A 27,379-nucleotide genomic window follows, 5' to 3' on the forward strand; every position below is an offset into this window, starting at 1 on the left:
CAAAGGAAGACAAAGAAGGGGGCGCACCACTAAAGCTTGAAGGGCGTCTAAAGTTTTGTGCGCTTTCTGATGGAAACTACATATGTGTAATAAAGTAGTGGATCATTTTCGAGCTGTTGTTTGAGTTGGATGTCTCCTGTACACGGTCGCCTTACATCTGGCTCGGTCCCTGAATCAGAAGCCTGGTCCAGATGTGGCTGAATCGTGTGTTCATTCTCCTTTCTTGCTCTGTCTATTACTTCTGAACAATTGTATTTCCATTATTCTGGAATGGAAATGGAGCTGACCTCACGTATAAAAAAAAAATCTTACAAGGATTGTTGATCCTTCGCTTTGCCCACTGCCAAATTGCGGTTGCCTTTGGGGTAAAACGCGAAGTTTTTCAGTGATAATTAAAACAAACCTTGTGTTCTCTGGTATTTATAATGCCCATTTGGATGTGCCTTGATCTACTTAATCCCATTTTAACAATGAGCAATACAGATAAACTTTCAAGATCCTGATCTGATTCAGGCATAAATCAGTGTTACCATCACTTACCTCTAAGCTTACTGGCATCCAAATTTCGCTGTTAAAGAACAAATTTATTTTAGACATATATTTTCCAACAAGGCAATAAGTCATTCATGATAAATGGTAAATACGCCAATTCTTAGCGTTAAACCAGTATTTACTATATACTTAGATTCTGAATTCTCTCATCTGCCGTCATAGACGAAGTGGCTGCGCTGCAGCTTCGCATCCACAAGACAAGGATGCCACATTTGGCAAAGAAACGGCAGTACATGTTTCAGGTTTGGGCACAAGTTCTCAGCCATTCAACAAAACCCATCAGCCAACTCGCACAAAGCACAGGTCCTCCAGGGCAAATCGAGAGGCAAGCAGCAAGCTCGGACTGGCCATCTCTATGAACCTGATGTGTATGTATATCTTGTCTGAACACCCTCCAGTAGCTCTATAAGTTTCCCTGCGATGAATCAAGCAACAAAAGGCTTATTGCAATGTGCTTTCACGGAACACAAATACATCAAAGGCATGAACAAGGCATACATACCTGTAAGGAAGCCAATCAATGGCACCGGATTCAGCACCTGTTCAGCCTTCTGGAGATGACGCCTGTCAGGACACAATGCAGGCATGAGCATAGAAGGTTCAATTTCAATCAAGCAACGATCTTCTTAGAGCAGGGTGTTCATTACTTGGTGTAACTGGCAAAGAAAGGATCTCTCATCAAATAAAGGGCCCACATCATCTTTCGCCTTTTCAACTGATGGAATCAAACCAAAGAATAGCTAGTTCAACAACAGTGAGGATAAAATGAAACAAAATCTAACTAGTTAGAGAACTGAAATCAACTTGCCTCATCCCTCTCAGCAGAACTGAGCTGATGCACTTTCCCTAATCTGTGACTCAGATCGGTCACATGGGAATGGATGCCTAGACTTGTGAGTTCCACAGCTAGCGACACTAACCATGGGGTCCATGATTTGATTCCAAACTTTCTGATCAGAAGTACATACAAAAGTGGCCTGAATATGTGAACAACCTCCCCTAAAACAAATAAGCGCCCAGTACCCCCTTTAGCAGACCAAATGCTTGCCAAAGTTGGCTTCTCAGCCACCATCACTGCACAGCACAGAAGGTTTAACTCACTATAAGAAAAGAAAAACCATAGACCCAGAAGTATCAAGCAGAAATATCAAGATAATTAAATAGATGGCAGTCAATTATTGGCCCTTGAACTTGAACTATCACGATGATCCTATTTTGGCCCAAACTCAAATATCAGAAAGTTTTGGCCCTTCAACTATTCAAACCATTTGTTTTTGGCCCTTCAGCTGTTTTGAAGGTGGTTTTTGCTGACGTGGTGACGGTTTCACCATGCCAGCAGTAGGTCTGAATACCACGTAGGATGGTTTCACCATTAAATTTGGTTCTCTTTTTTTTTCTCAATCTAGGGCTGGACGTTGTGCATAATATAAAATTATAAACCCATCCTAGATGGCAAAACCATCGCCATATCAGCAAAAATCAGCTTCAAAACAGCTGAAGGGCCAAGTTGTGTGGTATTTTGAGTTTGGGGACCACAATCGGACTGTCATGATAGTTAGAGGCCAAAAATGGAACTTCTTCGTAGTTTAAAATTTATTACCAGTTGGCTCAGGAGTAGGCTGGAGCCTCCGCATCCACATAGGATCAGACATCATTTTTGCATTCTCGCCAAATTTGTTCAAAGCAGCTACTGCCCTTTTCTCAAGACTCTTAGATACAAATCCATTTTTTCCATCCAGACCCTTGGTCATAGCTTTGTGTCCATTTCCGGCATGTCCATCCATCGGATAGATGGCTGGAACTCCATTACCATTTACTCCATAGTTATTTTCAAGAACGGTCACCTCTTCTTCATTTGCCACCTCCCCTCCTTGTAAGAGCATCTTGTATCCACTTTCCCGAAAAGCAGCTAACCTGACACCTGCTCTGAAATATTGCATAATTGTTATCATTTTGTCTGACTCTGAACAACACAGGTAGATATGCAACTAACCAGGGAAAAAAAAAAAACTGTCTTACTTCACTGCTTCCGTAACAGCAAGAAAGCTCCACTTGCGATCATCGCCAACAAAGTGCTGGGCAGCAACCTCAACAACCGCCTCTACATCCTTTAGTACAGAGACAACAAGACCCCATGGGATAGATTGCTCCTTGGAGGCAAAGGAGTGATTCTCAGTGGGTGCATCAATTATGTGCTGATTGACAGAACTCACAACACCCAGTAGTGCATATACTGTTCAGACAATGAAGTGTGAGTTAATGTGAAGAAATCAAACATATAGCACTCAGAACAGACTTCCCTCAATCAAAACTGTAAACAATGTCTTTGATTCTTGAAAACATTATCATATCAGTATGCATATGTTACACACTGAACAAAATATTGATTTATTGCATAGGGAATTGAGTCACCTAGACAAGATTATAGTAAATTCAAGAGCTAAGCTCTACAATATCTTATCTCAGATTAGTACCAAAATAGTTGGGCAAACAGTATGCAATTATATATTTTTAGTAATAGCAAAGAATTTGATTCCCTGAGGCATAATACCTTGAAGCAAAACATACATGCTCAATACAGAAATATTAAACACTAAGGCTTATTCAGAATAGTCAGTAAAACATATTCCAATGGTCTCTTACATCGAATAGCAAAAAATGAGCATACAACACCTGTGATTCTTTTTAGGTAACAATGGAAGATGCCAGGATAAAAACGTGAACACAAATTCTGAAATAAGCTTAATCAGTCTAGTGCTAAGGCCACCCTAGGCAGCTGTATATGACTAAATGAGTTCCATAGAAATAAATGGCATGATAGTAGCAAATAACATTCATTTCCTTTATGAAATAACTCACATAGCGACCATGGTAGCACACTGGACTTCTGGAACCTAGGTGATTTTAGAGCAATATCAAACAGGAAAAGATGGTTTGCAGTTTGCACTTGGGTGGTACTGTAACAAACAGATTATTTTGGCACAACGATATTGATCACATTTTGGCCTCAAGCAGAAAAGATCATGTATCACTCCGTGAATGCAGACATGAGATCGCAGAAACCTAGGAAAGCAGTTATAGTAACGGTAACGGTAACACCCAAATAGGAAACATGACCCAATATGAAAGACAGTTGTCAATTTTTTTGTCGCCATGTGTTGTCTATATAACGTCACTTATTAATCATTATGGAAGGAAAGGGGGGCTTTGACACGTGAAACCACATGCGACATGCACTCGTCAACTTTACCCGCCCATAATTTGAAATCTGGGTATCCATATATCTTAACAGTCAATAGGTTGTGATAGGCGTGGCGAGCCAACGTTAAACCTAGCCATTCTAATGGAGATGTTGTTGTTGTTCAATATGTTTTACTTCTAGCAGCACACAATATATTTGCAGCATGGCAATTGCAGCTCCTATTTTCCATATCATTACCAGTTCACACAGTTTGATGACACTTTAAAGGCTTGAATTAACAAAGATAACGCACTGATACAGCTCAAAATCCAAATCTATGAGACAGTAAACATATACATGACCAGCAATATATTCAGATAGCAAAAACCACAGAGTGGAACTAAATGTTACTCCAAACTGAAGGAAGGACCATTGAGAGCACCTGCTTCCGGCGCGATATCAGAGTTGGCGAAGCGCTCTGGGAGAATCCATGTCAGCCCCTGAAAAGAGTTGAAGCAAGCATAAGCAAAGTGGCAACTCCTAGGCCTCATATCGATTAGCTAAAGCAGCTGCGATACAAAATCTGTAACCTCCAAAACAGGCATCCAGCAACGTAGAGCAGAACCTAGAGAAATTTGCAAAGGAAACGCAAAGCCAGTATTCATCCGTGATGAGGAACAAGGCCTGAAGTCGCGAGGACGAGCGGAATCACAATCACATGAATTCGCGTAGACCCCAACCGAGTAGACCCCGACCACCCACGAGACCGCGCGATTCAAGCTCAGCGAACCCCAAGCGAGACACACACGGACACACCCCTATCTATTAGCATAGCAAGCACATCATCCCCGAATCGACGACGGACTAAGCTCACGGGACCAACGGAGAGCAGAAAATGATCGTGAGGGAAGCAGAGCGGGAAGCGGGATCGGGGGTTTACGTTGGCGAGGGACTCGAGGGAGCGGACGAGGTCCCTGTTCCTGCGCACCCAGAGCTTGTACGCCTCCATGGCGGCTGGCAGCGGCGTCAGCGATGGCGACGACGACGCCGGTTCGGGCGCCACCGCCTCTCCCCCACGCAGAAGCTGCTGAAGAGGACGGAAGAGCGAGATGGCCGAGGAGTGAGGACGATGCCCCTGCGATCGGAGTCGTCGGGGGCGGGTGGAATCGCGGCGACTCCGAGGCGGCCGCGGAGGAGGTGGGGCGGCGGTCGGGATGGGAAGGGAGGATTGGCTCTCTCCGTCTCTCTCTCTCTCTCTCTCTCTCTAGTAAAGACGTGTGACCTGTGACGGCGTCAGCCTGGTATGGTTAGCTTCTGACTGGTGGGGCCGCCTGCGCAGCTGATTCGATTTGATTTTAAGCTCCTTTTTCTTCTTTTTGCTTTTTATTACGGGAGTAGATTTCGATTTTTCGTGTTGACTGTGTTTCTCCCGTAAAAATAAATTAAGTCATGTGAGATTTTCTGTACAATTGCGCTGGTGGAAAAGAAATGGGTAACTCTGGTCAAGTTTGGTGTGGACTAGGGAATGTAATTAGCTGATGCTTTAGCAGTTACTAGACCCGTCCCAAATTATAAGACGTTTTGATTTTTCTATATACATTGACTTTACTATGTATCTAGATATAGTATACATCTACGTGTATAGTAAATACAACATATCTGTAAAAGCCAAAGCATCTTATAATTTAAAAAGAACGGAGTAGCAGTTTAGCACCGCATCCATTACCGTACATGTACTAACGAATTGCAGAGGAAGCCATGCTACGTCGCTCTCCCTGCTTTTACTTGGTTGTCTTGTATCGTCTCCCGCCATCCATCCGCCCCGCTGCAACACCCAACAACCTGTTCGCTTAGTCGTAAATAATTGTAAATTTTCAGCTAGAATAGTATTTTTTTCTCACACTAAATCAGTCAACAATAAATAATCTATGATCGTTTACGGCTTGCCGAACAGGCTGCAAGTACCCAACACAACCAGGCCAGGCCATGCGATTTGTTGTACTGCTAACATAACATGCAATTCATGCGAAATTGACCAGGCCCAACCAACAACCAAAGCGATGTGATGCCGTACTACTTTTTTTTTTTTTGAGAAACATGATGTACTACTAGTAAAGATGTTCACATGGTCCGGTCGGTCCAATTCGCAATCGCAGTGACCACTCCATGTCTATGGTGCAGGTGCAGCTGCAGCTTTGCATAGCCAACAACTGCACATGAGCTGAACTCCACTACGCGTCCACCCCAAGTCCACACCACACCGCATCGCATGTGAGGTCTGCAACGTGAGCAGAGCATGGGTGTACGGTGTACCCAACAATGGCATTTCTCAACTGCCAAATTCATGTCAGGATCAGGCGAGATCGTGCCAATTCGGTTAAAAAAATGCCGGGCACCAGATCGATCGCTGACCAGTGATCTCAAGGCGACAGGTCAACGGGCACAGCGTCAGATCAGATCCCATTGATGGCGACCGACCACGTTGCTTACCGCTACCGAGCATCAGAAACACACCATTACATACATCAGCTAACAGACGGTGACAGCAGACACAGCCAAGCATACCCGTACCAACTTGAACCAGAGAAGCTCTCTTTCCACCGGAATCCGGCATCCGGCCATCCAGGTTCAAGAAAGAGGATGCCGGTGTCGACATTGACATATAGATAGACAAAACTGGGCGAAACCACGACATAGCTAGGGATCCCGTGGAACAGGGATCGATCTCCGGATCACCGTTCTCATTTCTCTACACAGCCAAAAATCAAAGAAAGGTGCATTGTCGGGATAGCACAGTACACCATCTTAGTCTTACTATAGATTAACGCAGCGGACAAAATGGGTACTCGCCGGGCCCAAGCATTGCGACCTTAATTTACAGAAGAGGGGCAGGGCAAGGGACGGGAATGAACGGTTCATCCATCTAGTAGGCGTGCTCGAGGTCCCTGAAGTACTCGTGCTCGAGGGCGGCACGGGCGTTGATTCTCTTGCTGGGATCTAGCCGCAGCATCTTCTGCAAGAACAACGGTGGGGAGATGTCAAGGTGCGCACTGATACAATCGTACAGAATTCGGGGCAGTGAAATGAATGGCTAGCGTGAGCGAATAATGCAATCGCCCAGTCTGATTATGTTCTGTGGGGTTGACATGTAGCAAATCATCATGTGGTGTAAGTGTAAGCGTAACACAGGACGTACATGAAAGGGAATCATGTACTACTGGCAGTTGTACAAAAAGCAATGCAGCTGCAAGATTCCAGTTACAAAAAATGACCCCTACCCAGTGTAAATAGTGCTACAACTGTCCTTAGACTAGGAAAATTGCAATACCTGGTCAAAAAAATGACCCCTGTGCATTTAGATTCACATGTTTGAAGACAATATGAGTCTAAACCAATATTGGAAGAGATGCCTAAATGCTACAATCCGGGTGCACTTGCAGCCCCACAAGCGCAGGTGTATCCAAAGATAGCAAATATGTGCTAGGGAAAAGAGGGAATTTGTGCACGGATTAGGCTGAACCTCAAGTTAAAACATTTGCAGGTTGCAGCCTCAATGATGCAATATTGTAAGTGCATAGAGACATGACCCAAAAAAAAGGGTAGAAACCTATCGCTAGGTTTCCATTTCCCTCTTCTCCCAGTGGATGAAACCTTGGGCTACTCAAACGCAAACAGATTTTCAGCCTTCATATAACCCCACAAAGAAGGCCATGTCATCTATTCACTTAGAAAAACTAATGGCATGGGGAAAAAGTAGAAGGTGATCTTGCAGAGTAAGGAAAAGTGGAGAACATAAGTAGAAAATGCAAAGAATTCATGAATCTGACTTACAGATAGAAGATCGATTCCTGCCGGTTCAAGTGTTGGGACCACTGTTGCAAGATCCTACAGCATGAACCTCGTGTTAGAGCCAAAAATGGTTATCACTGTAATGTTGAATTACCCGCATACACAAGCAAAAAGGAGATCCCAAACTTATCTGTAACAGATTAACCGAGCAGAACACAGTACAAGTTTTCATCCACACTCACAACTCAAAACCCTACCCCCACTGTTTGCAACAATAAAAAGGACTTGATTATTATTTACCACAGATGGCCACTTTGGGAAAGTTGACTTGTAATCAGGTAATGAAGCAACACCTGGCCATGTTTCTTCAGTTGGAGTACCCAAAATTCTGCATGAACAGAAGAGGATGCACAACCCAGATAAGATATTTTTTCTGCAGCATGCAACAGACTAAAGAAAGCTTGAACAACTCTTGTAAATAAGACCTGAAAATCTTAAACAGCTCATCAATCTCAGAATCACCAGGAAAAAGTGGCTTCTGGTTCACCATTTCAGCGAAAATGCAACCAACTGACCACACGTCAACAGGGGTGGAATAATGCCTTGCACCAAGAAGAATTTCAGGTGCTCTATACCAAAGTGTCACCACCTAATAAAAAAGTTCAGTTCCAATCAAATGATGACAAAAGGAGAAGATGTAGAACATCATGGTAATAGTCGTATGCACAGGACAAAGTAACCAATCCTAAGGCGTACTACAGAAAAGCCCACGGGAATGGTGTTACCGGCAGTTACTAAATAGCCTTCGCACAAATATGAAAGGTGCGCGAATGAGTCAGGCAGTGGTACTGGTACGCCATGTGAAGAAAATCATATGCATGTAGCCTAACGAACTGGCAATTACGATTTGTTATGCAACAAAGGCAACAATGATCACCACAACTGCACTATCGCCAAGCAGATGAGTGATTTTTTTAGAACTTCCTTAACAGCATTTCCAGTTTATACAAAGGCCAGTTTAGATATGTATATGCATAAACGTGTGTTCCGTTTCTCTTTCCATTTTTAGCTTCAATACAACAATACTTGCTCTGTTGTGTGCACATGACAAAAGTAAACAATCTGAAGGCGTACTACAGAAAAGCACACGCAAATAGTGTTACTGGCAGTTACAAGTAGTCATTGCACAAATATGAAAAGCATTCAAGCCAGTCAGACAGTGGTATCAGTACGCCATATGACGAAATACATATGCATGTGGCCTAACAAACTGAACAATTACAAACAGTTGTGCAACTAAGGCAACAACTAAAGCATTTTGTAACAGTGTTCCTTTGCCAGGATGCTAACATGGTAAGACAAATTTTAATCTGCCATGGCTTAACTCAGGCAGATACCTTAAGTCAGCGTACCAGACAAATAACATGTTGTCCAGCTGTAAAATGTACCTCTTGAGTAAAAGTCAGGACAGGAATGCCGAATGCCCTTGCCAATCCAAAGTCAGCACTATCACCAATCCAAAGGCAACAATAATTTTAAATTACCCAAGAATGCTGTCGTCTCGTACTGCACTATCACCAAGCAGATGACAAATTCGGTTATTGTCCTAGAGCTCTCCTTCGTAACGGCCTTTCCAATTTTATATAAATAAATAAAAGCCTATGTAGATGTGTCCATTATTAGCTTCAATGCTTGCTCAGTTTCTCTGTCATATGCAAACGGCAAAGGTAAACAAGCTTAAGGCGCACTACACAAAAGCACACGGGAAAGGCGTTACTGGCAGTTACAAAACAGTCTGCACAATACGAAAAGCGTGCAAGCGATTAAGACAGTGGTACCAGTACGCCATGAAGAAACGCATATGTTGGTAGAGGCTGGAACCTTGTTCCATTATCTAAAAATGAAGAAACGCATATGCATCTGGCCTAACGAATTGAACAATTACAAACTTCTGTGCAACAAACAAAGGCGACGACGATAGCATTTTTCATGGCGTTCATGAGCGAGTAACTGCATTCCTTCTCCAATACGCTAAACAACATGTCATGGCAATTTCACAGCTACCACGGATTGACTAATACAGGCACCTTAAGTCAGCCTACTACCAGACCGACAGCATGTCATCAGGGTGTGAGTGAAATCGTACCTCATGAGTGAAAGTCCGGACAGGGATGCCGAACGCCCTCGCCAATCCAAAGTCGGCGAGCTTCAAGATGTTGTTGCGGCGATCAAGCAGCAGGTTCTGCGGCTTGAGATCGCGGTGGAGCACGCGGTGGGAGTGGCAGTAGGCGATGCCCCGCAGAATCTGGTAGAGGTAGGACTGCACGGCACAGCACAGGGAGCATATTCCGGCATTAAAATTTGCATTTCTTCATATTTCGCAATTACTATCATTCACAGTCACAGCCTCGTCAACGGAATCACTGTGTCGAGTGATAGTAGTTGGTACGGCACCAGCAGTGGCGTACGGCGGCTCAATTCAAAGCAAAGGGAGAGGGAGGAGGGAGGAGGGAGGAGGAGAGACTGACTTTGACTATGCGGTGGTTCTTGAAGTCGGCGGAGGAGTCCATGTGCTTCTTCAGGTCGAGGTCGAGGTACTCGAAGACGAGGTAGATGCACTTGTCGTTGTGCACAACGTCCTGCAGCCTGCACGGCAGCGCGAGCGCATCAGCAGCAGGTAGCTTATCAACGGCAACGCCCGGGCCGGGGCAATTTTTAGCAGTAGTAAGTACCTGACGATGTTGCGATGCTGCATCTCCTTGAGGAGGGAGATCTCGCGGATGGCGGTGGAAGGGACGCCCTCGTCCTCCTGCTCGAGGCGGATCTTCTTGAGCGCGATCGTCTCGTTGGTGTGGCGGTCCTTGCCCTTGTACACCACCCCGTACGTTCCCTCCCCGATCTTCTCCGTCTTCTCGTACTGCGGCACACCATTCATTCCCGCCGCCCGCGTTACATTACATCACATCACATCACATCACATACATACAGATACAGAGCTCGCTCGCCGCCGCGCGCGACTGCGGCAGGTCGAGAAGGGAGGGAGGGAGGGGAGGGGGGAGGGTGGCAGTAGCGGAGCGATCGGAGACGGCGGGCGCGCTCACCTGGTCCATGGCGGGGCGATCCGGCCGGATCGGACGGGAACTGGCGGCGGCGGCGAGGGGAGGAGTGGTGGTGGATGGGGACTGGGAGTCTGGGACCTGCGGGTGGTGCGTGTGGACTCGAGTTGAGCCCGGCCTCAGCGACTGGTGGGTGGCTGCCTTGCCTTCTGCTGCGTCCCTCTTCTCTTGTGGCTTTCGTGGGCGTCGCCGCTGTCATTTAAAAACGAAAAGACGAGATCGAAATGAAATCGATCACGTACGTCATGTGGCCCGCCCGGGCGCGGGCGCGGGCGCGGGGGCCGGGCGTCACCGCGTCACCCAAATGCCGTGCCGCCAAGTTATTTTCGACACGGGGACGGGACGGCGTCTGCCAGGTCACGTCTCAGCTCAGCTCGGGGCTGGGTGTCCTGTGCACGTGACCTTGCGCGGTTGCCGTTGCCCCGGCCATTATTGCTCTCGCCTGCCATCACGCCGTCACTTCATTGGATTACAGGCTTTGTTTGCCGGGCCTTCTGCTAGCTGCCTAGCTCCGCCGAGCCTGCGATTCCGATCACTCCGTGCACTACATCAGTTTGGAACCGTGCCAAACCGGATCTTGTTACTGTAGAGTACTACTCTCCGTCCCTGCAAGTCGTAAATTTGACTCGATCTAAAAAAAATATATGCAACGGTTATATCTTCAAATAAATTTATTAAAAAACTAAATTTAAGATCTTTCTAATCATACTAATTATTTACTATAAATATTAATATTTTTTAAATATATATTTAATCAAAGTTGTTTCTAAAAAGCGAAAACGATAGATATTTAGAGACAGGGGAGTATTCTATTTGATCGGAGATATGTGTTTGTTTGTTTGTTTATATAAATGTCATAATTCAACTTTTTTCATAAGCTTTGCTTAATATATTGTTATTTTCGTTCAAGGAATTTTTTCAAAGGCACCAGCAAGAAACATGCTGTGCATGTATTAATAGAGTAGATTTTGGTTTGAGGTATTACGTAGAGTATATATCTTTAATGTTTTATTTATGTATATTGCTATTTAAATTTAAATGAATTTGAGTTAGAACAAAATGCTGATGGTCTTCTAACGGGGTTGTGGTACTAAGTGTTGCTATTAGGAGAGGCCACGAAAGAAATCAACAGTGCGTCGTGGTGGTCGGGGTGCTGAGCCGAGAAGAAAACGTTGCTTTCTCGGCGACTTATTTTTAATAGTAACGTGACAAGCATTTTTGCATTTAACCTCTTCTCTTCTCTCCTCTCCTCTCTCAAGAATGAATCCCTACCGTCTCTCCCGCATCTTCCACAGTGCCCCCCTCGTACGGGCCATCCGCCGCCGCTGGCGATCGGCTGTTGGCGTTGCCGCTCCACTTGGGCGCAGCGTGGGCTCGTCGCCGGATGCGCCCGCCTTCTCCTCTGGCCTCCGCGCCTAGGACCTCATCCCCCACGCCGGGGGCATGAGGGCACCAAGGCGGCATGGCGCTTCGCATGCTCCTCATGTCCTCGGTCTTTGTAGACCTAATGCGGGATCTGGTCTGTACAGGATGACGTGGTCGGCCATGGCCATGCTCGTCGGCTCATCTGGGGACCATAGCGGGGGTGCGGGGCCACCGTCTCGTGTGCGGCGCTAGGAGGGGCGGTGCTGGACTGCCGGCACTATGGCGACGTGGCCACGATCGCCGACTCACACGCGCGACATGGAGTGCTTGCAGCCTCTACCTGCGTCGCAACATCGTCGGCCATCTGTTGCGCAGCTACGCGCCCACTGTTGGTATATTTAACGTACACGGATAAATCCACAAAGCATGGATACCGCTGGAACCTTCACCCGAAAGTATTCCAAGTATCGTATCCACAGGAAAACATGTGAGACTAACCATAGTCTAACTCAACTGGATGTAGCAACAAGGTTAAGATAAATAGGAGCGTAGAGAGAAAAACTAAAGTTCTCTAGGTCTGACTTGGGTATGTTGTCTTCTACTATTCAACTGGGGACATTTCTTAAGGAAAGACACCAGCAAAAGACGCTTTTCATAGTAACCGCGTCCTACTTGCCCTACAAACAGGAGGTGGACTACAAAAGATTCAATGAGGCTATAAGAGTCACCCTCGTGAGCTACCATCGATTTGAAATGTATGATGCATCCACAGGTAACCAGAGTCTAAGCACCACGCTTACGCTATAATTACTACTTTACTCTTTCCGAGTAAAGAATAAACCACTCAAATGAGTTGTGAACCCGATGAATAAAATAAACAAGAAGCTTACTTGAATCAAAAGTTGATTAACAGAGAAATCTCAGAGGCAAGCTCAGATAGAACTTGGATCCATCAAGGTACAAGCCATAGAGAAAGCATCGACAAGCTGACATCTCCTCCAAACTCTTTCCTCACTCTCCACCTCACTATTTTTTTATGAGACTATATGAAAGGATCTAACAATGCCTAGAGGGGGGGGTGAATAGGCGTATCTAAAAATTTACTGCAAATGCTAAGTTCAAATCTGTCAGCCACTGTCGGAAGTCCCGACGTTTGGGTCGGAACTCCCGACGTTGTCAGAAGTTCCGACGCAAACGTCAGCAGTTCCGACGCCTACGTGAACTACAAAAGCAGTGCCAAATTTAACTTTGCGGATAAATAAACTTACAACCTCACTTCTTAGTGGTTTGGTGAAGATGTTGGGTCACTCCCTTGACGCCGTAATGCCTCCAAACCGTAGATCGAGTCCAAACCCTAAAATCGAGATTTTGGAGACAAGAAGACAAACACATACAAGTAATCTCAAGCAATCACAACAACAACAACAAGCACACGGGACACAAGGATTTATCCCGAGGTTCGGCAACCCCACAAATGAGCTCCTACGTCCTCGTTGTTGAGGTGACCACTAAGGTCGGAGTCTTTTCCACCTCCTTGCCTCTCTCAAAGTGACCACAAAGGTCACTTGAGCTTTCCACTAAGAAATCGAAGGGTGATATAAACTTCCCAAGGCTCTTCCACAAGATGAAAGCTCTAGGGCAACGTCTAGCCGGCTAGGGGCAAGGCCCCAAGAGTAATAGACGCAAAAACAACCGGCTTGATGAAGAAATCAAGTGCTCAAGCTTTCCAAAGTGATGCTCTCACTTAATCCACTCTCCTTTTACTCAAAAACTAAGGGAATCGAAGATTGGAGCAAAGGGGGAATGAGAGGGGTGCTTTGGTTGCTTGGGAGCGGTTCAGCACGAAGTGAGTCAACTGTGAAAATGAGTCCGTAACGGTTAGAAGTGAAGAGAGGAGTATTTATACTCCAAGTAAAAATCCAACCGTTCAGATCTACGTCGGGAGTCCCGACGCAGATCCCGGGACTTCCGACATTAGCATAAAATACTGTTCCCAAAGGGTCAGAAGTCCACGGGTGAAAGTCAGTGTCGGAACTCCCGGCAAACGTCGGGACTTCCGACGGTCGGAACTCCCGACGATCGTCGGGACTTCCGACGTGCACAGTTAATCAAACAGCCAGCACTGCTGAGGCCGGGACTCCCGGCTTGGGTCAGGTCAGTGTCGGAACTCCCGGTGAACGTCGGGACTTCCGACGGTCGGAACTCCCGGTGAACGTCGGGACTTCCGACGTGCACAGACAGCGAGCAGTCAGAAACACAGGTGCCGGGACCCCTGGCTTAGGTCGGGACTTCCGACTGTCGGGAGTTCCGACTTACGTCGGGACTTCCGACACCGAAAGTCACAGAAAATTATTCTATGTGCTCGTGAAGTACTAGAGTGACACAATTTTGATTTTATTTAAATGCTTGAGCACTCTATCTTCCTCAGACCAACCAAGCTTGCATCCCTCTTTATAGTGCGGCGGATCCTAAACTCAAAACCAAAATTAAAACCTTTGGAGATCGTTTTGAATTCGTCCGCCTTTACAGCTTCAAAAATTTAGGGATACCATTTCATCTTTATCAACTCTTTGAATCTTTCATGGGACTAATAGCTGCAACATATCTCATTAAGATCACATTAGTCCCTAATTTGGATGTCATCAATACACCAAAACCCACATAGGGGGCAAATGCACTTTTAATCTCCCCTTTTTGGTAATTGATGACAACCAACTTAGGCTTTTATAGGAATGAAAGAATTTAAAGCTTTTTGAACCCCAAAATTTATGGAGAGCTCCCCCTTGATGTATGCATGAATTTGGATTTCAATTGGACTCATGTATACATGCTTTGCATGCACCAAGACAAAAGCTCCCCCTAAATTTTGTAATCCGTGGGGTGCAACAAGTGTGTGTGAACAAGTATATAGACGTGAAAAGAGATGCAATATGACATGTTATTTCACACAACAAGTAAATATGATGGCCAAGATTTCAAAGTAGAAACTTGAAGCAATACATGGCCATACAAAAACATTCATCATGACAGGTAGAGATAAGCACAAGCAAATAAGATAGATTAAAACATTACTTATCCTACAATCATCCATCACACACATATAAATAGATAGTTGTCCATCACACGGTTGCCACCACACGACAAAGTTCATACACGCTAAAGGTTTTAAAGTTCCAAAACATAAAGACCAACTAACTTATTACAATAAATCAAAGCCTAATACTCCCCCTTTGTCAACAAGTGCCAAAAGGGGTAGGCCGCATGAGAAACCAACTACTCATCATCGGAGTCATCATCATCGCCTTGGTCACTTTCCTCATCATCGTCGTCTTCTTCATCATCTTCTTCCTCTTGATATTCCTCATCGTCTTCAGTTGCTTTCCCTTTGCCATGTGGGCGAGAAGAAGCATCATCTTCGTACGCCGCACAAGCCTCATCATATAAAGCCAACGGATCACGAGGAGGCACAAATGGCGGCGGAGGGGAAGATACAATGCCTGCTTGCTATTCCAACCGATATAGCCGCTCTTGCATGTCGTTCTCACGCTGAGCACTAGCACAACACTGTCCAAACATGTAGGTCATGAGAAACTTGAACTTGTTGGGCTTCTTTCCGGAGGAGGACGAAGACAGGGGCTCATCGCTGGATGAGCGAGCAGCAGCAGCAGCAGTAGTGGTGGCAGCACCACGGTGAGAGCGAGAAGCCGATGGACCTTTCCCTTTAGCTTGGGCTGCCCCAGCTTGTTCTTTGAGTTCTCTAGCGGCAACGATAGAGGTCTTGTTGGATATCTTGAGGAGCTTATGCTGAGAGTCATAGGGAAAACGGATGCCGGATACTTGCTCTATGATATGCATGATGTACGGAGCATAGGGAAGATGCTTTACCGGATCCTCAGTAGCATCATGGATCTTGTTCCAAATGTATCGACTGATGGAGAACTTCTCAAACTCATCTCCAAATCTCTGAAGCACCTTCTGGGAATCATCACGAAGGAAGGTGGAGTCACCTACCTTCGGATACAATATCTGTCTCAGGATGTTGTTCAGAACATAATAATATGGCTTCAGAAATGTGGCCTGTCCATCAGCTCTGTGGCCCTCAAGATACATGTGTTGATATTCCTCCAAAGCAAGATCCTCATACTCAGTCAACTCATTGGCACTCCGGTCGCTGTGACCCAAACCTAGAAGGCGAGAGAAATTGACGAAGTCCACCTTATAGTGCTTGCCTTTAGTGGTCCAGTGAATAATGTCCACGGCACCGGTCTGGTCTCTCTCATGATGATAAGAAGCATAAAACTGACAAATCAGCTCGTTGTTCCAATTCTTCCTAAACTGTAGCAGGTAGTACAGCCCCATTGATTTTATATCTCGAACCATCTGCTCCAGCTCGGGTTCCTTGTACTTGCCAAGAGAATATGCATCAATGCACTTCATCTGAAGGACCGGTGGCTCCTTCTTCTTCAAAAACTTCCGATAAAGAATGGAATCATAGAAATCATAATGGAAGGGGTGCCAGAAACGATACTCAAGGCGGAGATCTTTCTCATCCTCTACATATAGGTTCCTTCCTCTGTTGTACCGGATGTCCCTGACACGGTGCTGATAATCCACTGGAAGGGGAGGAGTCCATCCACCAGCCGGATTCGGAGCCATGGAGGGCTCCCTCATGATCGGCGACACCTCGGTGAAAGGAACGAGCTGACTTGTCCCCGACGGACCACGAGACGGGGTGCGAGGCGGTGGAACAGCAAGGGTGCGTCCGGCACGGTCCAACGCTTCTTCTTCTTCATCAACCATCGGCTCAGCCCCAACAGGAGCAGGAGCAGGAGCAGGAGGAGGGGCAGCAGCAGAAGACCCCTGGTCGCCACGGCCACGGCCATGGGAACCACCAGCACCACCACGCGAGTAAGACTCCTTGGTGCGGCCAGGCGGCTTGGGAACAGTGGCACGATCTTGAGTCTTCTTGGAACGCTTTTCCCGATGGCGCGAGGGACTACTACCACCTTCCATGACTGCGTAGAACACAAAATGGAACTAAGAAACAAAACAAGGAGAGGTGAACGAACATCGAGAAGTGAAGAAACAGGAATGGAGTGGTCACCATAGGGTCGGTAGTCCCGGCCAAAGTCGGGACTTCCGACAGCCGGGAGTTCCGGCGTACGTCGGGACTTCCGACGGTCGGAACTCCCGACGGTCACCGGGACTTCTGGCGCACACGGTGACCATCCCATTCATGGGGCTTCAAATCACGACACACATCCAAACAAGGGAGATAGAGGAGTAGAGAGGAAGAAAGAATAGAGGCAAAGCAAAAGGTACATTGGATTTAGGGTTAGAACACCATGGTAGTACCTTGAAACGAGAACGGAAGAGATGAAGAGAACCAAATCGCAGTCGTCGACGAACAAATCCACGGGCACAATCTCCTCCACCAATGGAATCACCTCCACACCAATGACAAGAACACCCCAATCCGAAGAAACCGAGGGCACGTGCGGTGGAAGGAGGAAGGGAGGGAGGGAGGGCGGTCAGCACTACCGGCAAAACCTCCGGCGGCGGTGGAAGAAAGAAGGAGGCCGAGGACGAGGTGGGGTGGCGGTGGGAGGGGAGGGCGCGATGGGGCGGCGCGAGGAGGAGCCAGGGCGGCGTCGACGTCGGTAGAGGAAAAGAAACCGCAGTAAAAAAAACGGGGGCCGGTTATAAAGGAGGCGGGTAACGAATCCGGCACAGTCAGATCTGCGTCGGAACTCCCGGCGCACGCCGGGACTTCCGGCGGTCGGGACTTCCGGCGCGAGCCGGGACTCCCGGCCGTCGGGACTTCCGACGAAAGTCGGGACTTCCGACGCAGGGAAACAGAAAAACACCTTAACCTGTACTCGCTCTATCATGTGGGGCAAAAATATGATGGACACTAAGATTTTCACAGGTGACTAGATTTCATTCATCCAATACAAAACAATAGTCACTCATGAAAATTACAAAGTAGATTTTGAAAGTGACATACAATGTTTTCACAATTCTTTTCTCTTAACTAGATCAAACAAAATGTGTGTGCAAGGGATCAAGCCACGTTACGAGAATCAATGATATTTAGTTCACTCCTCAAAGCACAAAATCTTGACTCATCTAGGGGCTTTGTGAAGATATCGGCTAATTGTTTTTCGGTGCTCACATGATGAATGGCGATATCTCCTTTGGCTTCGTGGTCTCTCAAAAAATGATGCCAAATGTCTATGTGCTTTGTTCGAGAGTGGTTTACGGGGTTGTTTGCCAATTTAATGGCACTCTCGTTGTCACACAAAAGTGGAATCTTGGTTAACTCACATCCAAAGTCCTTTAGTGTTTGCTTCATCCAAAGTAATTGGGCACAGCAAGCGCCGGCCGCCACATACTCGGCTTCGGCGATGGACAAAGCAATGGAATTTTGCTTCTTAGAGCTCCAAGACACCAAGGAATGACCAATAAATTGGCAAGTTCCGGTAGTACTCTTTCGGGTTACTTTGCAACCGGCATAATCCGAATCGGAATAGCCAAGTAACTCAAAAGTGGAGCCCTTAGGATACCACAAGCCAAGATTAGGAGTGTGCACTAAATACCGAAAAATTCTCTTAACGGCCATCAAATGACATTCTTTCGGATTAGCTTGAAATCTTGCACACATGCACACGCTAAGCATAATATCGGGCCTAGATGCACAAAGGTAAAGGAGTGATCCAATCATGGAGCGATATACCTTTTGATCGACGTCCTTTCCTCTTTGATCAAGATCAAGATGTCCATTTGTTGGCATGGGTGTCTTGATGGGCTTGGCCTTGTCCAAGTTAAACTTGTTCAACATGTCATTGGTGTACTTGGTTTGACTTATGAACGTGCCATCCTTGAGTTGCTTGATTTGAAATCCAAGAAAGAACTTCAACTCTCCCATCATGGACATCTCGAACCTATTTGTCATAATCCTACTAAATTCCTCACAAAAAGCCACATTAGTACTACCAAATATTATGTCATCGACATATATTTGGCAAACAAAGATATCATTATTGACTTTGCGAGTAAACAAAGTAGCATCGGCCTTTCCTATCTCAAAACCTTGTTTGAGTAGGAAATCCTTTAAATAATCATACCAAGCTCTAGGGGCTTGTTTGAGCCCATAGAGCGCCTTGTCGAGCTTGTAGACGTGGTTTGGATACTTGGGGTCTTCAAAGCCCGGTGGTTGCTCCACATACACCAACTCGGATAGGGGGCCATTGAGAAATGCACTCTTCACGTCCATTTGATATAACTTGAAATCATGATGGGCGGCATAGGCAAGTAGAATACGAATTGATTCTAGCCTAGCCACCGGTGCATAGGTCTCCCCAAAATCCAAGCCTTCAATTTGAGTGAATCCTTGAGCCACCAACCTTGCCTTGTTCCTTGTTACCACGCCATGCTCATCTTGCTTGTTGCAGAAAACCCACTTGGTTCCAATCACATTTTGCTTGGGTCTTTCCACCAAGGACCAGACTTCATTCCGAGTGAAGTTATTTAACTCCTCTTGCATGGCTATCATCCAATCCGGATCATCAAGTGCCTCTTCCACCCTACGAGGTTCCAAAGGAGAAACAAACGAGTAATATTCACAAAAACTTGCTAAACGGGAACGTGTAGTTACCCCTCGTCGAATGCTCCCCAATATGTTATCAACGGGATGATCCCGTTGAATGGATTGATGCACTCTAGGATGTGGCACTTGAGTTGATCTTTGGATAGGGCCATCATCATCATCATCATCACAGTCATGATTGATTGGAAGATCACAATCATGAGCTTGCGGAGGGTTGACTTCACTTCTTTCTTCATTGTTGAGTTGTGGTTGAGCTCGCTCATTGTTGACACCATCTTCATGAGATTGACCTTGTGCTTCATTTGATCTCCCATCTTGATTATTTCTTGTTGCGGAGGCTTCACCATGTTCATTTGATGAAACATGATGAATGGTTGGATCAAGATCATTACGCACAACATGGTCTTCATCTTCATCTTCAACGGGCTTCACTTCACCAATAGCAAGCTTCTTGATTGCTTCATGTGGGGCTTCCTCATTACCTACATTCTCAACATTGACTTGCTCTTTTTGAGAGCCGTCGATTTCATCAAAAGTCACGTCTACCGCTATCTCAATCAAACCGGTGGTTTTATTGAAAACACGATATCCATGTTCGTTAGTACCATAACCAAGCATGAAACCTTCATCAACCTTTGGTGCAAACTTAGAACTTTTGGATTTCTTGTTAAGTATGAAACACTTGGATCCAAAAACTCTAAAGTAGTGCACCTTAGGCTTTTTACCGGTTAGAAGTTCGTAGGCGGTCTTCTCTCTTATCTTGTGAAGATATGAGCGGTTGATGGCATGACATGCCGTGTTGACTGCTTCCGCCCAATAATTAGTTGGGGTCTTGTACTCATCCAACATTGCTCTTGCGGCTTCTATGAGCGTTCGGTTTTTCCTCTCCACAACACCATTTTGTTGTGGAGTGTATGGAACCGAAAACTCATGCTTGACTCCTTCTTCATCAAGAAACTCTTCAATGTTGGTGTTCTTGAACTCCGTCCCGTTGTCACTTCTTACTCTTTTGATTTTGACATCAAACTCATTTTGGGCTCTTTTTGCAAACTTCTTGAAAATTCCTTGGACTTCACTCTTTTCACGCAAAAAGAATACCCAAGTGAAACGAGAATAATCATCAACAATTACAAAGCCATATTTGTTACCACCAATGCTTATATAAGCGATGGGTCCAAATATATCTATGTGAAGCAACTCCAATGGCCTTTCGGTTGTCACAACATTCTTGATGGGATGTTTAGCTCCAACTTGTTTTCCCGCTTGGCATGCGCTACAAATCCTATCTTTCTCAAAAGAAACATTTGTTAGTCCAAGGATGTGTTCGCCTTTTTGAAGTTTGGCCAAGTTCCTCATCCCAACATGGGCAAGTCGGCGATGCCATAACCAACCCATGCTAGATTTTGCCATTAAACAAGTCTCGGGATTTACTCTATTTGATGTGAAATCAACTAGATAGAGTTTCCCCTTCAAATGACCCGTAAATGCAATAGAGGAATCCTCCCTTCTATAGACTTCCACACCCTTATCTGTAAAGAGACAATTGTAACCCATCTCACAAAGTTGTGAAACGGACAACAAATTGTATCTTAATGAATTCACAAGTAAGACATTGGAAATGGAATTATCATTTGATATTGCAATTTTACCCAAACCGAGTACTTCACCTTTTCCATTGTCACCAAACACAATATTTCCACTTTGATCATGACTTGGTTGAAATGATGTGAACATGTCCTTCTCTCCGGTCATATGATTGGTGCATCCACTATCCAACACCCAACTTGTTCCACCGGAGGAATATTCCTACAAAAACAAATTATGCTTTTGTTTTAGGTACCCAAAAAGATTTGGGTCCTAAGGGGTTAGTCACATAAAACTTGGGCACCCAAACACTCCTCATAATTTCCTTTCTCTTTTGGGCACCAACATACTTAACCACAATCTTGCCATCCTTGCCCCAACAACACATATAGTCACTAGCATAGCACCGTGGAAGTGGTGCTTGTGGCTTGAGGACATCGGATTGCTTTGTCTTGATTGTCTTGGTATTTGTAGGTTGAATCTTTGGAATGTATACCTTGTTGTTGGCCTTGCATATAAGCTCATCAAGAGCAACGCCCTTGTTGAACTTCACACAAGGTACACCATTTATTATATTCCTTCCATTTGCCTTTCCATCATACCTATTATAGTCAATGTCTTCCTTGATCGATGGGTGCCTTGATGACTTGTATATAGTTTTGTTAGATTGCTCTTGACACTTACACCCATTCTTCAATATCATCTCCAACCTATGAATCTCCTTGTTTTTCTTCTCTAACTCAACAAGGTTAGTTGTATATGCATTTACATCAATTTTATAGCATCTTTTACAACCATCACTAGTGGAGACATTAGAGACTTCGGTTGCCTTAGGAGAAGTTGAAGTGCTAGCCCAAAGAGTACTATAGTTTAGCTCAAGATTTTGATATTTTTCTTTCAAGCTTGTGAGGCTTTCTTGAGTTATACTCTTTTCATTCTTAAGGCTAGCTATTTGATCATTAACCGTGGAATGTTCCTTAGTCAATTTCCTAATTGAGTCATTGGCTAAAGACAATTCAACGGTTAACTTCTCAACCTTCATCTTTTCCTCGGCGATAGATGCTTCAAGTACAAGGTTTTTCTCTCTCTTTTGAGTAATTATATCTCCTTGCAACTCTAAGCATCTATCCCTCTTCTCTAATTTCTTCATTAGCATTTTTATTTTAGTGAATGCCTTTTTACCAAATTTCTTTATCATGGTTGCTTCAATTTCTTCTATGTTATCATCACAACTATCATACTCATCACTAGAGGAAACGGGTGTAGTATGTACCTTCTCCCCTTTTGCCATGAGACAAGTTGGAGTGTAGTAGTCGTTGTCGATGAGGTTGGAGAAGAGCCTCGGTGATGAAGATAGGTTGGCGAAGAGCTTTGGTGGTGAAGTTGAGTAGGGGAAGATCATGGTTGGTGAAGAAGAGTGGTGGATGGCGATGTTTGCGGCTCCCTTCTTCTTCTTCTCATCATCACTTGAGTTACTATCACTTGACTCCCATTCTTCCCCAATATGAGCTTCACCTCTCTTCTTGCTTTTGTTCTTCTTATCTTCATCCTTGTCATGCTTGTGCTTCCTTTTCTCATTAGGACAATCGGCTATGAAGTGACCAACTTGACCACATCCATAGCAAAATCTCTTTTTGAACCTTCTCTTACCATCACCATAGGTCTTGCGATTGCTTTTCTTCTTCATAAACTTTCTAAGATTTCTAATCACAAATGCAACCTCCGCATCGGAATCTTCTTCTCCACTTGAGGAATCATCCTTCACTTTCTTCTTCTTTTCTTGACTTGAAACTTGACCTTCATGTTGTTGAGTTGCTTTAAGGGCGACACTCTTGTTGAATCCCATTGCATTAGGATTTTGATTGTGAGCATTGATTGCATCTTCATCTAGACACTCATGATGCTTGAGCTTTGAAAGAACTTCTTGAGGTGTCATCTCATCATAACCGGGCCTTTCCATGATCACGGACGCTAGCATGTTGTTCTTGGCTCTATAGGTTCTCAACATCTTTCTAGCAACTTTGTTGTCATCCCATTCGTTGCTACCAAGAGCTCTTATGCGGTTGACCAATGCCATGAGCCTATCAAACATGGATTGTGTTGTTTCATTTTGCAAGAATACAAATCTTTCCAATTCACCATGAAGTAACTCTATGTTGCCTTTCCTCACACTTATATCTCCTTCAAATGATACTTTCAAAGTATCCCAAATTTGCTTTGCACTTTCCATTCCATTTACTTTTCTAAACTCATCCGGAGCTAAGCTTGACACAAGCAATGCTACGGCTTGTGCATTTTGATGAAGGTTGTGCACTTCTTCCGGAGTTATCTCTCTATCTTCATCGGTAGGAATCATCACACCAACATCCACAACTTCCCAAAGTCTTGCGGCTATTAGATGCATCTTCATCTTGTAAGACCAATCGGTGTATCTTGTTCCATCAAAGTGAGGTGGCTTGCCAATATTGACAGACGGAGTATGGAGTGTTGAACTTTTCATGATTTGTCCATAGTCAAAACTCATGTGTGAATATATTCCTTTTCCAGGAGCATGCTCACCGGCTCCAATATCACTAGCGGCATCTTTGTTTGCTTCATTCTTGTCACTAATATCATTCTTGCCACTTATTGCATCATCAACCTTCTTGCTCAATTCTTCCTTCAACTTGCTCATCTCATCTTGCATCTTTTTCATTTCATCTTGAAAGAGCTTGACTTGAGTACTCATCAACTCTTCAGCTATTTTCTTGGCCATTTCGATGGCAACGGCTTGCATCTTGTCGGTCTCCGACATTGTTTCTTCTCACGTGGTGAAACGCAAAGAGAAAACCTCGCTCTGATACCAATTGAAAGGATCTAACAATGCCTAGAGGGGGGGTGAATAGGCGTATCTAAAAATTTACTGCAAATGCTAAGTTCAAATCTGTCAGCCACTGTCGGAAGTCCCGACGTTTGGGTCGGAACTTCCGACGTTGTCAGAAGTTCCGACGCAAACGTCAGCAGTTCCGACGCCTACGTGAACTACAAAAGCAGTGCCAAATTTAACTTTGCGGATAAATAAACTTACAACCTCACTTCTTAGTGGTTTGGTGAAGATGTTGGGTCACTCCCTTGACGCCGTAATGCCTCCAAACCGTAGATCGAGTCCAAACCCTAAAATCGAGATTTTGGAGACAAGAAGACAAACACATACAAGTAATCTCAAGCAATCACAACAACAACAACAAGCACGCGGGACACAAGGATTTATCCCGAGGTTCGGCAACCCCACAAAGGAGCTCCTACGTCCTCATTATTGAGGTGACCACTAAGGTCAGAGTCTTTTCCACCTCCTTGCCTCTCTCAAAGTGACCACAAAGGTCACTTGAGCTTTCCACTAAGAAATCGAAGGGTGATACAAACTTCCCAAGGCTCTTCCACAAGATGGAAGCTCTAGGGCAACGCCTAGCCGGCTAGGGGCAAAGCCCCAAGAGTAATAGACGCAAAAACAACCGGCTCGACGAAGAAATCAAGTGCTCAAGCTTTCCAAAGTGATGCTCTCACTTAATCCACTCTCCTTTTACTCAAAAACTAAGGGAATCGAAGATTGGAGCAAAGGGGGAATGAGAGGGGTGCTTTGGTTGCTTGGGAGCGGTTCAGCACGAAGTGAGTCAACTGTGAAAATGAGTCCGTAACGGTTAGAAGTGAAGAGAGGAGTATTTATACTCCAAGTAAAAATCCAACCGTTCAGATCTACGTCGGGAGTCCCGACGCAGATCCCGGGACTTCCGACATTAGCATAAAATACTGTTCCCAAAGGGTCAGAAGTCCACGGGTGAAAGTCAGTGTCGGAACTCCCGGCAAACGTCGGGACTTCCGACGGTCGGAACTCCCGACGATTGTCGGGACTTCCGACGTGCACAGTTAATCAAACAGCCAGCACTGCTGAGGCCGGGACTCCCGGCTTGGGTCAGGTCAGTGTCGGAACTCCCGGCGAACGTCGGGACTTCCGACGGTCGGAACTCCCGGTGAACGTCGGGACTTCCGACGTGCACAGACAGCGAGCAGTCAGAAACACAGGTGCCGGGACCCCTGGCTTAGGTCGGGACTTCCGACTGTCGGGAGTTCCGACTTACGTCGGGACTTCCGACACCGAAAGTCACAGAAAATTATTCTATGTGCTCGTGAAGTGCTAGAGTGACACAATTTTGATTTTATTTAAATGCTTGAGCACTCTATCTTCCTCAGACCAACCAAGCTTGCATCCCTCTGTATAGTGCGGCGGATCCTAAACTCAAAACCAAAATTAAAACCTTTGGAGATCGTTTTGAATTCGTCCGCCTTTACAGCTTCAAAAATTTAGGGATACCATTTCATCTTTATCAACTCTTTGAATCTTTCATGGGACTAATAGCTGCAACATATCTCATTAAGATCACATTAGTCCCTAATTTGGATGTCATCAATACACCAAAACCCACATAGGGGGTAAATGCACTTTCACTATATCTTATGAAGGACTAATCTTCTCCTGATAGCTGGCTCTGATCCTGAAGAAATGAATTAGGGTTTCAGGGATCTGCTGAGGGAGGGGGTAGGGGCTGATATGTATAGGCCGGAGCATCAATCCTAAGCCCTCGGATCAAACCGACTTGAATAAACGGCGAAGATTGGATCTCAATGGCGGTGGGAAACCGACTTTCGAAGCGGAGGCTGACTGGTGGGACCCACAGGTCGGCCGGCCCCACATGGCAGCCCCTCAGGGTCTGCTTCGGTGGAGAGCCTCCTGGAGCCTTCTAAAATCTTCCCACACTGTTTACGCGACGGAATTCCGTAATTTCCTTTGACGAATAAGTCCCATTTACGGTTTTTCTAGATAAACCCTGCTGAAAACACAGATGCACCAAAACTCGTGGAATTTATTAGTTTAAACCCATATAATTAATGTTTTTCTAGATAGTAAAATCATAAAAAATACAATTAGAATAAAATAGTTTGATTTATCTAAACTTGTTTCCCTGCCTTATAGACACATTATTAAATGGAAATGATTGGTTTTGCTAAATGCGTACTTATGTTTTATTATATTATATATTTTACTTTATGCGTACTTAACTAATAGCTAGAAAATAATAATTCGGAATCAAGCTTATTGGATGGCATTTATTATTATATATTGACTCTTCTTTCACTATAAATCGCGTAGACGTTCACGTACATGCAGTCATGCACATAAACTCATCTCTATGAACAAATATACGTCATACATCACTATGAGCACCTCTAAAATAATAAATCGGTAGATTTTAAGATCCACAAGTCAGATACCAGAATAGATATAGAAAAATGGGAGCAATTGTATCGAGGACTAACTCTAGTGGTCAAGTTGTACCATAATAAAAATATAAAAAGATGAGCTACACTTGGTTAGAATAAGAATCTTTTTGATCAGCCCTCTCTCTATATAATTACTGGTGCCGCCGCCGCGCGCATCGAAGAGCCTATTCAGCGGGACTGAAAAATAAGATAAAATATTGTTCCGGCTGATTGTTGTGAGAGAAAAAATACTGTCACATCTGGAACCACTGTTCATGTGAACAGTGATTTCATGAGTGGGCCAGCCAGCCGAACACCCTCCATGGTTTGTTTCGGCCACGATGAGGCATCTATGGGTGTCTCTAACGACTAAACTGTCGTTACGGTGAAACATTACCTAAAGTTAACTTTGGAGTCTCCAATACTGTTGTGTCCGTAGCAGCCTATCACGCGATTGACAACAGCACCAACTGAGCAGCCGAGGCCACCACGAAAAGGAAAACACCCGTATATAGCCCACGCGTCATCCACGAGTAAACTCTGAGCTGCCATGCTATTGCCAAGTCCGCAACCGCAAGTGCATGTCCATGTCCATCCCATGTGGAGTCTCACCACGCAACAGGAACCAAAACGCACGCCGCCCCCTCCTCCCCCCACGGCCCCACCCCACCCACTCCTATCCTAACCCCGGCGCCCGCTTTCAGTTTTGCGCTAAAAGCGCGGGAAGCGTGGCCCACGTCAACCGCCTAACCCCGAAAACCGAGCGTGAGGCCAGCAGGGCCCACTCCCTTACCCCGCCGCGCGCTCTGCCTCTCAGCGGTGTGTGTCCCATGTCCGTGACGCATTAGAACTTGAGTTGAATTTGTTTTAAACTACGAGTTTAGTTTA

At 45.2% G+C, this 27,379-nt stretch overlaps 2 protein-coding genes across 5 annotated transcripts; both read right to left on the reverse strand.

Moving 5' to 3' along the window:
• Window positions 1-396: 396 nt before the first annotated feature.
• LOC136466522 (peroxisome biogenesis protein 16-like) lies at window positions 397-4,988 on the reverse strand. 2 transcript variants are annotated; one of them, XR_010761363.1, is made up of 9 exons: window positions 4,674-4,988; window positions 4,176-4,233; window positions 2,572-2,785; window positions 2,153-2,478; window positions 1,361-1,626; window positions 1,200-1,267; window positions 1,055-1,116; window positions 682-967; window positions 397-568 (listed from the first exon to the last, which is right to left on the reverse strand). XR_010761363.1 is itself a non-coding variant. In XM_066464963.1 (8 exons), the coding sequence occupies exons 1-8, from the start codon at window positions 4,740-4,742 to the stop codon at window positions 906-908; spliced, it is 1,125 nt and encodes a 374-aa protein (XP_066321060.1). In that variant the 5' UTR covers window positions 4,743-4,988; the 3' UTR covers window positions 650-905. The 2 variants fall into 2 exon arrangements, 1 of the variants encoding a protein (XP_066321060.1); XM_066464963.1 differs by lacking the exon at window positions 397-568 and having other exon boundaries at window positions 650-967.
• Window positions 4,989-6,285: 1,297 nt separating this feature from the next.
• On the reverse strand, window positions 6,286-10,811 carry LOC136466523 (cyclin-dependent kinase A-2). Of its 3 annotated transcripts, XM_066464964.1 has the most exons (9): window positions 10,757-10,800; window positions 10,624-10,719; window positions 10,255-10,439; window positions 10,051-10,168; window positions 9,669-9,842; window positions 8,008-8,171; window positions 7,823-7,910; window positions 7,565-7,618; window positions 6,286-6,746 (listed from the first exon to the last, which is right to left on the reverse strand). In XM_066464964.1, the coding sequence occupies exons 2-9, from the start codon at window positions 10,630-10,632 to the stop codon at window positions 6,657-6,659; spliced, it is 882 nt and encodes a 293-aa protein (XP_066321061.1). In that variant the 5' UTR covers window positions 10,633-10,719; window positions 10,757-10,800; the 3' UTR covers window positions 6,286-6,656. The 3 variants fall into 3 exon arrangements, with proteins under 3 accessions (XP_066321061.1, XP_066321063.1, XP_066321062.1); XM_066464966.1 differs by having other exon boundaries at window positions 10,624-10,811; XM_066464965.1 differs by lacking the exons at window positions 10,624-10,719; window positions 10,757-10,800 and having other exon boundaries at window positions 10,255-10,472.
• Window positions 10,812-27,379: the final 16,568 nt, after the last annotated feature.

Source organism: Miscanthus floridulus, chromosome 7 (assembly GCF_019320115.1).
Source record: "Miscanthus floridulus cultivar M001 chromosome 7, ASM1932011v1, whole genome shotgun sequence".
Taxonomy (NCBI): Eukaryota; Viridiplantae; Streptophyta; class Magnoliopsida; order Poales; family Poaceae; genus Miscanthus; species Miscanthus floridulus.